The sequence below is a fragment of the Mauremys mutica genome, chromosome 7, assembly GCF_020497125.1.
Source record: "Mauremys mutica isolate MM-2020 ecotype Southern chromosome 7, ASM2049712v1, whole genome shotgun sequence".
Taxonomy (NCBI): Eukaryota; Metazoa; Chordata; order Testudines; family Geoemydidae; genus Mauremys; species Mauremys mutica.
Window position 1 is genome coordinate 61,946,779 of NC_059078.1, and position 16,642 is coordinate 61,963,420.

A 16,642-nucleotide genomic window follows, 5' to 3' on the forward strand; every position below is an offset into this window, starting at 1 on the left:
AGCAGGAGGGTCAGAAGTGTCAAATCTGAAGAAAGAACTAAATCTGAATAACCCATCTGAGCAAGACTGTTCCCTGAAATATCCCTGATATAGACCACCCTGAGCCATGTTTGGGGAGTTTACCGAAATCTCAGCATCCAGCTGTCAAGCCATTTCTACAGGCAACCTCTTTAAAGGAGAGATGGGCCAAACAGGAACCCTGGATCAAAAAATAGGGGGAGTTCAGATCTGGATCCAGATTTCATATCTCAGGTCTATGATGGGCATTTTATTCAACAGCCTAGCTCATGCTATTGAATATATATACAGGGAGAATCAAAAATAGTTTAGGGCTGTACTGTGCCTATAAAGCTCAGCTCCGCATTGGAGGTAGAGTGGAGCCACACCGGCCCACCACCGGGTCCAGCATACTCCCCAGCGAGCCCTGGTCCATCTCAGCAGACTGCTGTAGAGGGGCCGAAAGCTGTTACAATGTGGCCCTTAACTTGCATAATGCCAATGGATTAATGGGAGGCCCAGACATCCTCTGACTGAACTATTAACAATTATTGCCTTTTGGTATTGTCCCTTCTGGAAATTGAAAACAACTGTTGCTTGTGCTCCTGTAGTGGGTCTAATGGGTCCCCCTAGGCTGTCCTGCTTTCTGCTGGCTATGCTGATATTAGCAGTCTCCTCAATTTCAAGATACCAGATCCACTGTGTTCTAACATACTTGGTGAAAGTATGTTGTGGCAAGAGCATTTGCGTGGGATTTGTTAATACACAATGGATTAAATTTATCTCTGGTGTAACTCTGCTTACTCAAGTGGATTTGTGCTCGGGATAAATACATCTTAAAGACCAAGTGTGATTTTGGTGAGAACAGGTGCAACTCTATTGATGTCATTTACCAGAGGGCTGAGCTGGTACAAGAACCTGAATAGAATAGAGATAAGGTAGGTGAGGGAATATCTTTTCCTGGTCTAACTTCTGTTTGTGGAAGGTACAAGCTTTTGAGCTACAGAAAGCTCTACTTCAGGGCTGGGGAAGGAAGCAGAGTCACACTTGAAGAAGGGCTCTTTGTAGCTTGAAACCCTGAACCTTCATGTTTAAGCACCTAAATAATGGTCAAATGATCAAATAAACCCCTGAAATCAATGGGAATGGTTGGGTGCTCAGTTCTTTTGAAAATCTAGCCATTTATTAGGATCCTAACTATGGGATCACATTATTTGAAATCTCAGCCTATAACATCTAGATTTTACTCAATCTTTGATTATTACAGGTCTCTATAGAGTGTGTTCACTGTAGGAAAAAATAATAGCCTTACCATGCATTATTTAATATTTGTTAACTAACAAGTGGTAAAATCCTATTGAAGACAAAGCAGTTTGTAGCTTTCATACCAGTTAGGGGTGAGTAGAGTTTACTTCCGTGTTAAACCTACAACTGTCACTTTTCTTTTCATGAAAAAGCATTGGCCCCTGTTCAGCAAAGCACTTAAACACATGCTTAACTTTAAGTATGTGCTTAAGTCCCATTTAAATCAATGGGTTTTAAGTGCTTTGCTGAATCGAGACCCCATCTTTATTATGAATTCAATGGCACCTTCCAGTGATTGAATTATCCAGTGATACCCATTTAAGGTGGCCAACATAAGAGTATTTTTAAACACTAATTATTTGATTCCCGAGATTCTGATTTGATTAAATATAGGATCAAATTAATGGAAGATGCTGTATGTAGGACAGGATTGTACAGTGTATGCTCATTTGTATTTTCATGTCTGTTGGTTTTGCAGAGGAGAAACTCCCGTTTTGTGATTCCATAAGGTGAATTAATGTAAAGCAATACATTCTGGAAGAAGAATTCTAGGAGAAAACATTGCAAATGGTTGGGAATATCCAACAGAATCATCTACCTATTTGACATATGCAATTAATGCTTGGGATAATTTATTCATGACTCACAAGGACAATGCAGGGAAATAAGAAACACATGGATGGACTTAGTGACTCCTCTAGTATAGGGAGCCTCCTGGATGACACAGACAGAGAGGTATGTAGCCTCACAGACCGAGCATTCAAGAGTTTGTGCGTGGCAGAACTTGAAGCATCTGACAAGGAATTGGAGCTTGTCATTTCACCGGAAATCACCCACCAATTCTCTAGTAAAATTCACCAAGGAACACTAAACCATGCCATCAAGAAAAGTAATATCTGCAATAAGTTATCATCAAAAAACAACGAGCATACAACACGGGCTTCAACATTCCAGCAATTACCAAAACGTGTTCAAGAAGAGAAAAAAGTTGCTAAAAACAGCACCGCAGAAAGGAAAAAGCCAAATTTGCCAGTATCTGGTCCAAGGAAAAACAAACATGCCTCCAAAGTGTCCTGTTTGATTAAGACATTTGATAAGACTGAAAACCAATATCCAGAAGGTTCCCTGGGAACAGTTAAAAATAGTTCTCAAAAATGCAAATTAATTCAGGGAAATGACATGGCTTTCTGGGATGACACAGCAATTTTAAATATCCAAAGGGAACTTTCCCACTTTTCTGATGTGTGTCGAGATAACCACTGGCTCAGTGACAAACACGAAGTCCAGAAAAGACATAATAAAATTGATGGGGGCTATTGTGGTCCAGATGGTTATCATCCTGCATGGATGGACACTTCAAACGTATTTAAGGCAAATCTCACCAGCTCTTGTAAAAAGACAGTCAAAAACAGGCATGGGAAAGTTAAAGAGCCAGCCAAGAAGGGCAATTTTCTTCACAGTGAGAACAGTGCTTTTGAATCATGGAATGCCCATCATAATAAACTGAGTGAAAAAGAAGAATTTGCAGATCTTATACCAAAAAAGGAGGATATTACACACTTTGAAGAAACACCATTGGTTAAACGATCCTACACATCTGAACATAAACCACCACCCAGAAAGGTCATAGGTGCTAGAATTCAGGAAAAAGATTTCCTAATGGATCTATTTCCCCCCACAACTGAATTCCAGGAACATGTCCCACCAGCAACTGTACCTCAGGTCCTTGGCCCACTAATGCCTGTACACCCTGACCCTCGAGAAGCTGAGTTTCAGGTTCCTATTCCACCAGCACCTGTACCCCAGGTCTCTAGCCCATCATCATCTGTACCCCAGGTCTCTGGTCCACCCCTAGCACCCATGTCCCAGACCCCTGCTCTCCCCACATCACCTGTCTCCAAGGCCCTTGCTCCACCACCGTCTGTGTCCCAAGTCACTTGCACTCAGAAGAAGGCAACCAAGCCGGAATTGGACTATATCTGTCCACCATGGAGGAAACAGAGGAATATAAAAGGGGTAGCGGCAAAAGCAAAGGAGAGTTCAAATGAAAAGTTACAGCTCAGTGGAGAAGAATTCTCTTTTTATAAAAAGCCATCTGCTGTTGAACCTTTTGCTGACACAACTGCAGTAGATAACCAGGTAAACTCCCCTGAATCCATTAGCCCCTCTTTCAACATCACAAAACTTTTAACACCAATCATACCATTAAAACAAGAGACAGAAAATCAACCAGTGCTGGTGACACCACCAATACCTGACATTGCAGCAACAAAAGAACATGAGGGAAGTGGATTTAGTGATTATCAATCTCGGGATAATTACAAGTCTAAAGCACCAAGTTTATTATTCAACCTGAAGGATGTTCGAAAACGTGTTAAAAGCACTTATAGTCCCTCTCCTCTCTTAAAAGAGAAAAATAAGGCTAAGGAAAACATGAAACAAGAAAGTGTAAAAATTAATGATACAGTGTCCACTTTTCTAGAAGAAAGTAGCTTAGAGCTTGCAGAGAGAGATGAATTAAGCCATGGACCTTTTGTACACACTGACAGTATCCAGGAAAAAGACAATAAAACTGATTTAGAGGGACACGTCACAGATAATTACCTATCTTTAAATTCACCCCAAGTAACAGTAGATACTTCATATTACCAAAATCAGGACAATTTGCAACAGGATGATTCTAAAAACAAAGATCTATTGAAAGACACTGAGAACAGTGAAAATGTTTCTATCTCCGGACATCAGTCAAACATACATGGTTTAAGGAAAAGTCGACATTATCCGTCACTGAAAGGCTACAGTAGAGACAATGCAGATGCAAAAGCTGTGCAGCAAATGCAAATGTATAATTCCAGTGTACAAGGCCACGAAAGTGAAAGAGATGCTGAAAGCCAGAATGGAAATGATGACCCTAAAATACCCCCAAAACTTCTTTCACCAGCAGAAGATGAGGCACCTTACAATGCAAATCAAACCAGTGTAAGAAGTAGAAATGAAAATAAAGGCAAGAGCAGCAGTAGTTCTTCCGAATATTCTTTTGTGACCACAGTAGATCAGCCATTTCAGGAGGAGCCCTTTTCATTGATTCAGCTGTTTCAGAAAGCATGCCTTGAGGAAAGCCAGAGGAGTAGGAGTAAAATGAATGTAGATGACAAGCAAAGTAGTAAAGGGAAAGGGAAACCGGTAGGGAAAGAGGAGTTGCAGTATTATGCTTTTAGTAACTGTGACACTAGCACAGAAGAAAAGCGTGAAGGAAAGGTGGCACAGGGTGAGAGCGAGAGCATGGCAGAAGAGAGGTTGATGAGTGAGAAGAGGGAAGAGGTCAGTAGTATGAATTCTGCAGCAGAAGGCAACAAGGATGCTTCCACCTCCCTGTCAGAAGAGCCAGCATCACCACTGTCTTCAAATTCATTCAAACCCAGTCTCTTTCTGATTAAAGACAACACATTCAAATCATCTCCTGTGATAAAGGCAGTCAAGCTGCCTCTGCTTAGGTCCCTGTCCTCAGAAGATACAGTCAGTAGTAGTTACAGGGACACAGAAAGCAGATTGGAAGCTACTGTAGAGAAGGACAAGCAGCTTTACAGGCAGGGCCAAGGTACACCTAGCATTCAAGAGATCGACCGGTCATTATCAAGAAACATAAAAGAACAGGATGCAAGAGAAGATGCACTAATCAGAAATGAGGATGCCAATGCACTGGGATCTACTCCAGCTGGCATGGGCTTTCAAGGGGCAGATAACACCAGACTAATATGGGAGCCCATCCTTTCAGAAGATGTAGGGAGTTTTTCATTAAGGGCATCAGGGGAAGACAATGAAGTGACTCATACTTTATTAAATAAAGCTGGGAAAAGTAATGAGGAAAGTGTTCACCGCAGCAAAGAGAAGCCCACGGTTGGAAAGATGAAGCACTACTTAGCACGGTCAAAATCAGCTTTAGGAGTTAGCTCAGCACAAAACAAATTGGGCTCCCCTTCAGAAGAGAAGACAAATTATTTTAAGAATTATCTTTTGTCTAATCGGAGAGGTGGATCATGTGCGAAAAAAATAATCACTAGGGAGATAAATTCTCCAGCAATAAGCTCGATATTAGAGAACCACGTGTATTGTCCTGTAACCAGTGACATGTCAAGAGACATCAGACACTTGGAAGAAACACCTGCTGTGTTAGACGATCTTGAGTGTACCATTGTAACGAACCCAAGGTCAGACAGCATTACGTTCTCAGCTGTTACCAGTCCATTGTCAGAGAAAATTGCCAGTTCTAGTGTAACAAAGGCAGAGGATATTACAAATTCCACTTTGTTGAATTTGGTAACAAAGAACAATGCTGATATTTCTGCAGAGGAAATACTCGATTCAATGCAGAGGAGCCTGCTCGCTGAGGACACCAGCGAGTCTAGAATGACAAATGAGAGATCACAGAGTCGTATGGAGAAACCACTGGGCAAGCCACCTGCTGTGCCACCAAAAAGCGAAAAGGCCCTGCGGCGAGCAAAAAAGCTGGCAAACAAGAGAAAAAAGATAGAGGCGCAGCAGAAGAACCTTCAAACAGCGCACAAAGATACTGTTGTGAGGAAGCTGTCCCATTCTGGACAGATTCCATTATCCCCCTTAACCCTGATCCATTCTCCACCATCTCCTGTGTCCCGTTCGCCTTTCCCTCCTACAGAATCTAGCATGGTGAGACTCAAAGGTGCCCAGTCAGTAAGCCCCACACCCTCTTTACCTGCAACTCAGCGTAAACTCCTTCAAGATCCTGACTCAGGGCAGTACTTTGTTGTCGATCTCTCCGGTCAAGTTCATTTAAAGACCTTTTATGAGCCAGAAACTGGCAAATACATCCAGGTACCCATCTGTTCCTCAGAAAGGGGCTTACACCAAAGCACCTCTGTGGAAAATTTAAATTCTTCCTGTGTATTGTACCCTAGTGCGCTACCTTTACCTGTGGCAGCTATGAGATCAGTTTCCCAACTCTCTGAACCTCTTTCACTAATGCAGAAAGTACCAGGAGCACCAGCAGAAGCAGCTGAAGACTGTCAGCAAGATGGCAGAGATGCTCAATCGCCAGAGAGTCAACCCTATATTGAACCTGTATCTGACTCTTACAGTCAACATGCTGAGGAAACTCAGTGTAATTGTACAAAAGACACAAGTCCAGCTACAAACATGGACATCATTTCAATCAGTGATTTAGAGGATTTTGCTGTCGAAGGGATATCTTAAGAACTGAAATGATAAATTATTTGAAATATAAACATATTCAGAAAGACTCACATTCGATATTTGTAAACACTAAAAGTCTGAATCTTGTTGTGGCTTGGTTTGGGTGAGAAAGAAAATGAAAGCTTGCATCTCCAAAGGGGGAGGTGTCACTGTGAAGAAATTTGCTGTTGGGGTGAGCCCCCGGCTTATCAATAAAACAAAGGGGCAATGCTGGCAAAATCCAAATCTGATGGTAGGAAATCACCCACTGCTGCTGCTACCGCTGTTTGCTTTGCCACTAGGGTCACAAAGATGGCAAAACTGGAGGTGATCTTGTCCAGTGCTTGGAATGGTCTGTGTGACAGGTGACAGAGAGTAAGAGTACTGAGTAGCACAGTCTCAGAACAGAATAGACAGCAACTCTAGTTAAGACTCTTCACGCTCTCTGTCTTGGACCCACGTTTACCAATAAACGATATCAGGCTGTGAACATCAGATATACTTGACAGAGAGTCACCTTTTTTGTGTACACTTAAAAGCCAGAATTTAATGACTAGATTATTGTATATTGGCTATACAAAACAGCACCTGAACTGAAAGCAAATCAAAACACTGAAAAGTAAAAGCAGCAGCTCTACTCTTCTGATATACCTGTGTATGCCCGCTAAAGTGCTGATAGCATTTTAAGATTGATGAATAGTTCCATATATTCACCCACAGTCTCAGGAGTTACTACAGATTGAAACTTGGCCTGGAAATAGTCTACCAAGGAGCAAAACTGAAAGAGATGCAGTTGCAATATGCTTTGTTAGAATGGGAAAACTTTGGATCATTGTATTTCAGATGCTTTTCTTTTTCTTACCAAGCTCTAGTGAAACACAAAGCTAACTTTAAAAAAAGTGAGAAATGTTTAGTTGTTCTTTATTTTGGATTGGTGCATTCTGTGATTTTAAAAAGTGACAAGGAACAGCCAAGTTAGTAATTTCTAGAAAGTGCAGTAAGCAAGCAACTTATTTTGATCATCACTTTTTTTTTGAAAGATCTGTATCAAATTTGTACCACCCCTTTTTAAGCTCTTTTTTTCACCATATACTGGAGGATACCTTGTCAAAGATCTGCATAATCAGAAATGCATGGTCACAAGATGGCACAAGTATAATATACAGTAATATGTCTGCTTATAAATGTCTCTATTCTGTGCACTGGTTTCTTTTTTTATCCTTACCCCTTTCATTTTGTCATCCCCAAAGAAAATATAAAAGTAAAAGCTCTATGGAAAAATAACTTCGGGCCTGATTCTCCTCTTACAACAGAATAACTCAGTTGTCTCCAGTAGAGTTTCTCTTGATTTACAATTGAGTAAGAAAGGGGAGAATCAGGCCTTTTGTCAATAGTTGTAGAAAAACAGACAAAAAGTTGAATTATAAACAATAAGTCTGACAGTTATTGTTCTTGGGCGTAGCCTAACTGGCTCCAGGAAATTCTGGATTTCTCATGAAGACCTTGTTCTCACGACATAGACCAAAGGGGTTTGATTAAACTTCACTTTTTTGATATTTCCCCAAACTGAGCATGGATTTCAAACCATCTGAGGTTCACCTATCACTGGCACACACCTGTACATTCAGAACCTATACTAGCCAAACAAATGCTGCCATTCATCGCACCCATTCAATGATACAGTTCCCTTAGAGTCAATGGTCTATGGGAATCATTCTGTTTATTTCAGTGGGCTTTGGATTGGGCCCTAAATTATTTTTTCATGCATATTTTAATGGTTGTGCAGAAGTATGCAAAACTGATGCAATTTTGTGACTTGGGGGCCAGTTTGCACCTCTCGGATTTGAGTTTTCAATGAAATTCAACAAGATGTCTAAATATAAGCAAATATTCTGTGACAATTCAAATTTCTATGCAATCTTTGACTTGGAGCGGGCTCATTTTACCTCAGAAAAATGCATTCCAGTTTCCCCTGGAAAAGGGGCTCATTTTTGAGCACAAGCATTTGTAAAACATGAGTGTTTCAGGAACAAATATCCCTTCTCAAATCGGTATGGTAAGGCATGAGTCCAGTGTTGAATGCTTTTCTCTTTTATTTCAAATATTTTGCAAATTTCTAACATGGTACCATCCACATTAGAATCATAGGAATGGAAGGGACCTTAAGAGGTCATCTAGTCCAGTTCCCTGCCCTCAAGGCATTATACTTTCCTGTCTGCTGTGCCAACCTTTATACAACACAACAGCTTATCAAGCACAAAACAAGTATGAAGTATGTATATAAATATTTCTAGGCTTGGAATGATTAGATTTTTATTGGTAAATGTTGATTTCACTGAACACACACAAGCTATCGAAAAAATATTTCCATCAATAATAATAAAAAATTATACATAGGGAAAGAAAGAAAAATGCTGCTTGAGAACTTATTAGAATTTGATTTAAGGATACTTACTTTGTATATTTTGACATATGATGTTGATAATTTGTGTTTTTGCAGTTATACAGCTTTAGTTTTTTGAATCTTAACGTCTACTATCATTAAATAATTATTGTTTGACCCCCTTATTGTCTGATTCACCATAATTTCCTGCAACTGTGAAAATTTAAACAGATAAAAAAAAATTAAAAATGCTTAAAACCCATAATTTAGTGCAACTGAAAATTTAAACAAAACAATATCAATATTATCTGTCAAAATTATTTAAAAAAAAATAGAATTCTGCCATGTCTAAATATTTGGTAGAAAATCTTCAATTGCATGGACAAAGATGTTGCAATTTGCTTTTTGCTCATGCAAATGGATATTCTTCATGATTTATTTGCTTTGCACATGTAGCTGTATATTTTGTGTGCCTACACTCAACAGCCTGGCTCACACTATTGGAAATGAGCGTGCTGGCACAACTGGGCAGGTCTTAACAAAATAAAGGCTTATAAGATATATTCAATATCCAACAATACTAAGTACAGTCATCCATTCCTTCCTCACCTGAAACACCGCTAAAGTCACTGGGAACTTTGGGTGTGCAAGGAATGAAGGAGCAGGTCCTAAATATACTGCCAGGCAGGACTTCTTTTTACCCATTTCTGCAGTTAAACAAAGCTCATTAATAGCTGACTGAGTCTCTAAAATAGTAGATACCTGAGAGGGGGACATTCCTTAGGGCATACATAGAAAGAAGAGAAAAACACCTACATAGAGAGTTTTGAAAACAAATCTGAAAATGATTCCTGTTATATGTCTGGAGTTTTCCTTTGGATCCTTCTCTGGGGAGGGGGGAAGGATGCAGCTTTACTGCCCTGTACCCCAGTCCGGCAATGACTCTGTAAGAGTGAGCAATGACTCCATCCACCTGTATGGAGCTCATTGTGGGGTCAGACTCCTAGTGGGTACAAACACTGTTTACTTGGAATTCTGGGTTAGGTTCAGAAAAAAAAAATTCAGATTAGATTTATTAATAGTAACTAAAAATGCTTGGTGCTTATATTTCATGTGACTACATCTTAAAAGCAAAAGATATCTAATGAGAAAATGAGCAATAGTTTGTTATGGTTTGTTATGGTATGGTAAAGCTAAATATGTGAAGCAAATAGGGTTCATATTCTTAAAAATTGGGGGCCAGATACTCAGCTGGTGAAAAAAATGTGCAAATTCATTGCCTTCAGTGGAGGTGCACCCATTTACATCTGCTGGAGATCTTGGTATGGGAAAAACTTCATATAATTCTTTCCATCCATTTTTCAAATGCGGTTGTTTTAGATTTTTATAAGCAAACTGCGTATAGGCAACACAATGATTGTAGCATTACTGTCAGCTTTTTATTTTTACATATTAATATCACTTAGCATCAATGGTTCTCATTACTAACATCAAATGTTTGTGCACCAGAGGAAAATCAAGTGATATCAAATGTCAACTGCTTTAGATTTTTTACATCACTGCACTTAGAAGTTTTGTGATGCACAGTACATCTTCTATGATCACAATGCAAAAGTACTAATCGTAGCTCTGATTTGTGTGGGAATTGTGCAATATTCATAAAAAATAATGGGCAATCACTAGATTGGGAGTCTAACTCCCAAAGAATAATGCTGACTTTAAATAGAAGTGTGAAGCCAGTTCTAGACTAATGAATCTAGAACAAAGCAGGGTTTCATCCTTTCCAGAAGAGAAAAGATAGGACTATCAAAAACAATAGACTTTTTGAATGCAAAGAGGTACAGCAGATTGAATACAGTTTATGAACCCTGATTTCACAAAAGCCTCCTTTTGTCTTACAAATGGCCTCCTTTGCATGCTGCATTTCTTGGTGCTCTGGGGCTTTTTCATGGTGGTTCTTCCTCAAAGGGCATGGCTTGTTCGAAAGCTGACCTGAGATTCCATAGTCATTTGTTCTGGGCACCAGCTTTTTCTCCTTTTGAAACTCACTCCTCTCACCTTTCTAGACAGCCACAACTCCTTCTCCTCCAAATGCCACTTCTCAGACTGAGGCCAAGCATCCACACCGCCAGTGGCTGCTTCGCTGCCATAGAGCTCAACTGGCATTTTCTCCCTCCTGAATGTTGGATTTGTTTTGATGAATGCAGTTTGATTTAACTGGCCCACATGTATGGATTTTATAAACAATTCCCTGATTGTTGAGTCTCTGACTGGATCATCTGTTCCCAAAATATCTGTGGCTGGCATATTTTACAGATGAAACTGTATTTACAAATTAATAACAAAATAAATGGGATTTATTTTACAAGGCTGTTACCCAGCTTTTTCTCTTTAATTACATTTCAATTGTTAATTGTGCAAAAGAAGTCAAAAGACAATGAACCAGGGAACAAGCTGGCTCAAGGGGCAATAAGGACCTAGAGTAGGGATTGATTGAAAGAAACACACACACGCACAGACCCCATCGGCTAGGGTTGCCAGCTCTGAGGTACAAAAACCTGGAACATCCAGGATGATCCTGAGCCCATAAAACTGGACAGCAGTCAGTGTATACTGAGCACCCAGACAGATTTCCTAGGACAGCTTCCTCAAAAAGAGAAAACCTGGATGGGGGGCAACCCCACCGCACACCTAAAGAGAGGGAGCAGCCGACCGAGGAGAAAGGTCCCAGCCATAGTGAAGGCCAGGATAGCAGACCCCCTGCCTGCTAGACCTTTTCTTGCTTTGACGCTACCGCAACTGGCCTTGTAACTGAGTGTCCTTTGGTGGCAGTGAAAGCATTACTGTGTTTTGAACACATAGCAAAGCACAAATGGAGAAAGAGACTAGTTACATGTTTACTGGATGTGATTTTCATATGTGCATTTGAGGGAAATAATTTCAACTTTTGTCTCATGTGTGAATAAACTGAAAATTCTGAAGCTAGATCCTCTGCTTCTGAGTCAAAAACAGCATCAGGGGCTGAATATATTGTACATGATGGGTTACAAAGGCTCCAGTGAATAAATACAAATGGGTAATTTGGAGCAATTTAAGTACATCAGTCATTTTTATTGAGGAAATTCTGCTTCAGAGCCATTGAGAACACAGAAAGAACATGGAGTACTTGAGTAAATTGAACCTTAATGTTTCTGTAAGCTGTCCATTATATCAGGAGGGGTCAATGATTTATTTATTTTGAAGTATGAACTGTTCTTCACCATGATTATTCTGGATCTTCTGCCACTGTATACTACTGGAATGCAAGGGTATATGTACCATGGGAATAAAATAGGCAGGAAAAGGGTTAAAGATGACCTATAAAAATGTGGGGGAGATGGGCCCTTATCCTGGTTTTCTTTCTTTATGATATATAAAGAAGTGCTGAAAGGATGGTGTCTTTTTTGTTTTCCTTCTCACGGTTTGTTACACTACATATTCAGGTCTTATCTACCCTGGGACACTCTATGGGCAACTAGAGAACTCGTTCTACTGTGATTTCACAAATACTAAAGAAGCTGAACTTCTATAACTGAGAATAAAAGTAATTAATAGTCCAACTATTTAAAGCTCTATGCTTTTGTTAACACCTGTTTAACTCAAACACTTGGATAAAAGCTCACTTTGTTAAGAATTCAGCACTCTCACTCTGAGTTAAGGGCTAAGAAACAACATGTCTAGGTCCTTCAGCAAGGACTGGGAAGACAAGATTTACTTTGAGGGGATCAACAAGCATGTGGACAAGGGAGTTCCAGTGGATATAGTGTACTTAGATTTTCAGAAAGCCTTTGACAAGGTCCCTCACCAAAGGCTCTTAAGGAAAGTAGCAGTCCTGGGATAAGAGGGAAGGTCCTCTCATGGACTGGTAACTGGTTAAAAGATAGGAAACAAAGTATAGGAATAAATGGTCAGTTTTCAGAATGGAGAGAAGTAAATAGTGGTGTCCCCCCAGGGGTCTGTACCAGGACCAGTCTTATTCAACATGTTAATAAATTATCTGGAAAAGGGGGTAAACAGGGAGGTACCAAACTTTGCAGATGATACAAAACTACTCAAGGAAAAGCAGCAAAGAGTCCTGTGGCACCTTATAGACCAGGGGTCGGCAACCGGTGGCTCGCGGCTCGCCAGGGTAAGCACCCTGGCGGGCCGGCCCGGTTTGTTTATCTGCCGCGTCAGCAAGTTCGGCCAATCGCGGCTCCCACTGGCCGCGGTTTGCGGTCCCAGGCCAATGCGGAAGGCAGGAAGCCGCGGCCAGAACATCCCTCGGCTCGCGCCGCTTCCTGCCTCCCGCATTGGCCTGGGACCGCGAACCGTGGCCAGTGGGAGCCGCGATCGGCCGAACTTGCCGACGCAGCAGATAAACAAACCGGGCCGGCCCGCCAGGGTGCTTACCCTGGCGAGCCGCGAGCCACCGGTTGCCGACCCCTGTTATAGACTAACAGACGTTTTGGAGCATGAGCTTTCGTGGGTGAATACGTGTCATGCATCCGACAAAGTGGGTATTCACCCACGAAAGCTCATGCTCCAAAACATCTGTTAGTCTATAAGGTGCCACAGGACTCTTTGCTGCTTTTACAGATCCAAACTAACACGGCTACCCCTCTGATACAAAACTACTCAAGACAGTTAAGTGCTAAGCAGACTGTGAAGAGCTACAAAAGGATCTCACAAAACTGGGTCACTGGACAACAAAATGGCAGATGAAATTCAATGGTGATAAATGCGAAGTAATGCACATTGGAAAACATAATCCCAACTATACATATAAAATGATGGGGTCTAAATTAGCTGTTACCACTCAAGAAAGAGATCTTGGAGTCATTGTGGATAGTTCTCTGAAAACATCCACTCAATGTGCAGCAGCAGTCAAAAAAGCAAACAGAATGTTGGGAATCATTAAGAAAGGGATAGATCATAAGACAGAAAATATCATATTTCCTCTCTATAAATCCATGGTACAACCACATCTTTAATACTGTGTGCAGATGTGGACACCCCATCTCAAAAATATATATATTGGAATTGTAAAAGTTTCACAAAAGGGCAACAAAAATGATTAGGGGTATGGAACAGCAGCCATATGAGGAGAGATTAATAAGACTGGGACTTTTCAGCTTGGAAAAGAGATAACTAAGGGTGCAATATGATAGAGGTCTAGAAAATCATGACTGGTGTGGAGAAAGTAAAAAAGGAAGTGTTATTTACTCCTTCTCATAACACAAGAACTAGGGGTCACCAAATGAAATTAATAGGCAGCAGGTTTAAAACAAACAAAAGGAAGTATTTTTCACACAAGTCACAGTCAACCCATGGAACTCCTTGCCAGAGGATATTGTGAAGGTCAAGACTATAACATGGTTCAACAAAGAACTAGGTAAGTTCATGGAGGATAGGTCCATCAATGGCTATTAGTCAGGATGGACAGGGATAGTGTCCCTAGCCTCTGTTTGCCAGAAGCTGGGAATGGGCAACAGAGGATGGATCAGTTAATGATTACCTGTTCTGTTCATTCCCTCTGGGGCACCTGGCATTGGCCACTGTCAGAAGACAGGATACTGGGCTAGATGGACCTTTGTTCTGACCCAGTATGGCCGTTCTTATGTTATTATGTTCTTACGTTTCAGGTATTTCTAAGGGAGGCGGGGGTGGAATCCAAGCAGAAAAAAACCAATACTTTAAAAAACACTTTCAGGTAATTTTTATTCTTCATAAAGAAGAAAAATGTTGCAATTGAAGAAGTACTCAAAAATCAGGACACCCCCAAGTTAAGTTTGCCCAGACAACCTTCACTTTCTCCTCTTGTGTGTATTTGTTACAGTACTGGCTCAGGTTCTCCCATTCTTTACACCCCGCAGGAAGTGGTAGAATCAGGCCCTAACTGGCCAGCTGAGAATTCCCTCAGTTTATGTGAGCTCTTGGCTAGCACAAAGCGGCAGAGACAGCTCTTATGCCACCTCCCCGCACTACCCCCCACCCCTGCACACATTCTGGTATAGGGAGCAGGAGGGGTGGTGTTGGAGGCTGTGTTGGAGTGTATCTGCTATGCCAGTTCACAACTGGGGTGAGGTTTCTAGCCAGTTGGTATAAGTCAGAGCACCTTGCGGGCTATCCTACACTATATTGATGGGCCAGGGCTGGCACAGATGAACCATGAGAAGCAGGGAGGTACAGTTTGCTCCCTGAGGGCCCTCTCTCCCCCTACACCAAGCAGATCTTAGTGCAGGAGAGAATATAAGCCACTGTCTTTAATCACATGATCACATATCCAGACCTGTAGCCAGCCAACCAAAACTGAGATGGCTGGAGGAAGCTTTGGGGAGGCTAAGAAAAAGGAGGTTCTGGGCGGGGGGTGTCAACATCAGAAAATTCTCAGTCAATGGTGTACTTTCCCAGTGTTTATCTCTACATCTGCATTTGTCTAACTTGTCATCATGCCAAACCTTGTTCCAATACAATGTCAACAACATACCCTAAAACCACTGTGCCCTACATGCTCGCTTGCATTTCCTAGTGGCTGCACAAGAAACATGCAGAAAAGATATTCAAAAGCCAGCCATGTTTTTGTGGGGAAAAGAACAAGCCTGATAGTCCAAAACTCATCAGCCAGTCCTTAAGAAAGCATGAAATTAAAATAAATAAAGAAATGTGGGGGCTCTTTTTATTTGCCTTCTAACTTTTGAGCCTTTAGTTTGCACTTGGGTCACATTTTCAAGCTTTCCTCCGCAATCGGGAGGGCTGGAAACGTACTTATTGTTTTAAATAAATGCTGAGATTGTTTCCAGGAGTTGGGGCTTTAATTAAACCACCCAATATTGCAAAACTCACAATAAAATAACATTCACAACACTGAAAAAAAATATAAAGCTAAAAGCTGTTGCCTCTTCTCATACACAGCTACAAAGTTTCCATATTCACTTTCTACCCACAATCAGGTCACTCCAATCTCCTTGTTTGGCCACATTCACACTGCCTGAAAGGTTCCTGCCGTATAAATCTGATCAAAGCAGCAGGGTCCTGATCCTACAGCCAGATCCATGCAGAGGACCCCTGTGCAAGCACCCAGGGATAAGGGGCTATTTATGTGGATTAGCTTGCAGGATCGGGGCCTAGGCGTACAGTTTTAGCCAATGTTTTGGCACCAAGTTGTCTATTAAAAAATTAATAAATAAAAATGATCCAAACAGAATGCCACATGCTCCACTTTCTATTCCAGTCATGCCAGCTTTCACTGCTGCCTGCTCCCTTTCATTGGCATAGTGTGTATTTAGACCATAACCGCTTCAGGGCAGGCCCTGCATGATGTGTCAAGCGCCATGCACATTGCCATATAATTAGTAGATGACAAAGGGAACTCACTGGGTCTCCCTGTATTTCTCTCCTGCTCCCTCCACTGTTTTCAGTCCCATCTCGCTCTTCTGTCTCCATCTTTTGCAGCTTAATTTTCTGCTCTTCTGTCTTTCTTCTCTTTCCCTCTCTCTGTCCCAACACTCTCCCCCTGCCTTGGCCCACTCATTTGTTCCCCCCAGTAGAGGTTTCTCTCCCCATTCCTCCTGGGATCTCTCTGCTCATGTCCTCTCCCCCTGGGGCTCACTCCAAATTCCTCTCTCCACCAAGTCAGGGGTTGCTAGTTTCTCTGTCCTGCCCCTTAGTCAGGGTGGTGGGGGAGAGGGTGTTCCTGCTTCTCCTTGGGAGTCTCTCACTCCCCGTCAA

General features: G+C 41.4%; 1 protein-coding gene across 1 annotated transcript; it reads left to right on the top strand.

Annotated features, from left to right (window-relative positions):
* The first annotated feature begins 1,956 nt into the window (after positions 1-1,956).
* C7H10orf71 (chromosome 7 C10orf71 homolog) lies at positions 1,957-6,531 on the top strand. The gene has a single exon (XM_045022834.1). The coding sequence runs from the start codon at positions 1,957-1,959 to the stop codon at positions 6,529-6,531; it is 4,575 nt and encodes a 1,524-aa protein (XP_044878769.1).
* The last annotated feature ends 10,111 nt before the right edge of the window (positions 6,532-16,642 follow it).

Coding starts and splice junctions, on each gene's coding strand:
- C7H10orf71 (XM_045022834.1), top strand. CDS start 1,957: ATGCAGGGAAATAAGAAACACATGGATGGACTTAGTGACTCCTCTAGT.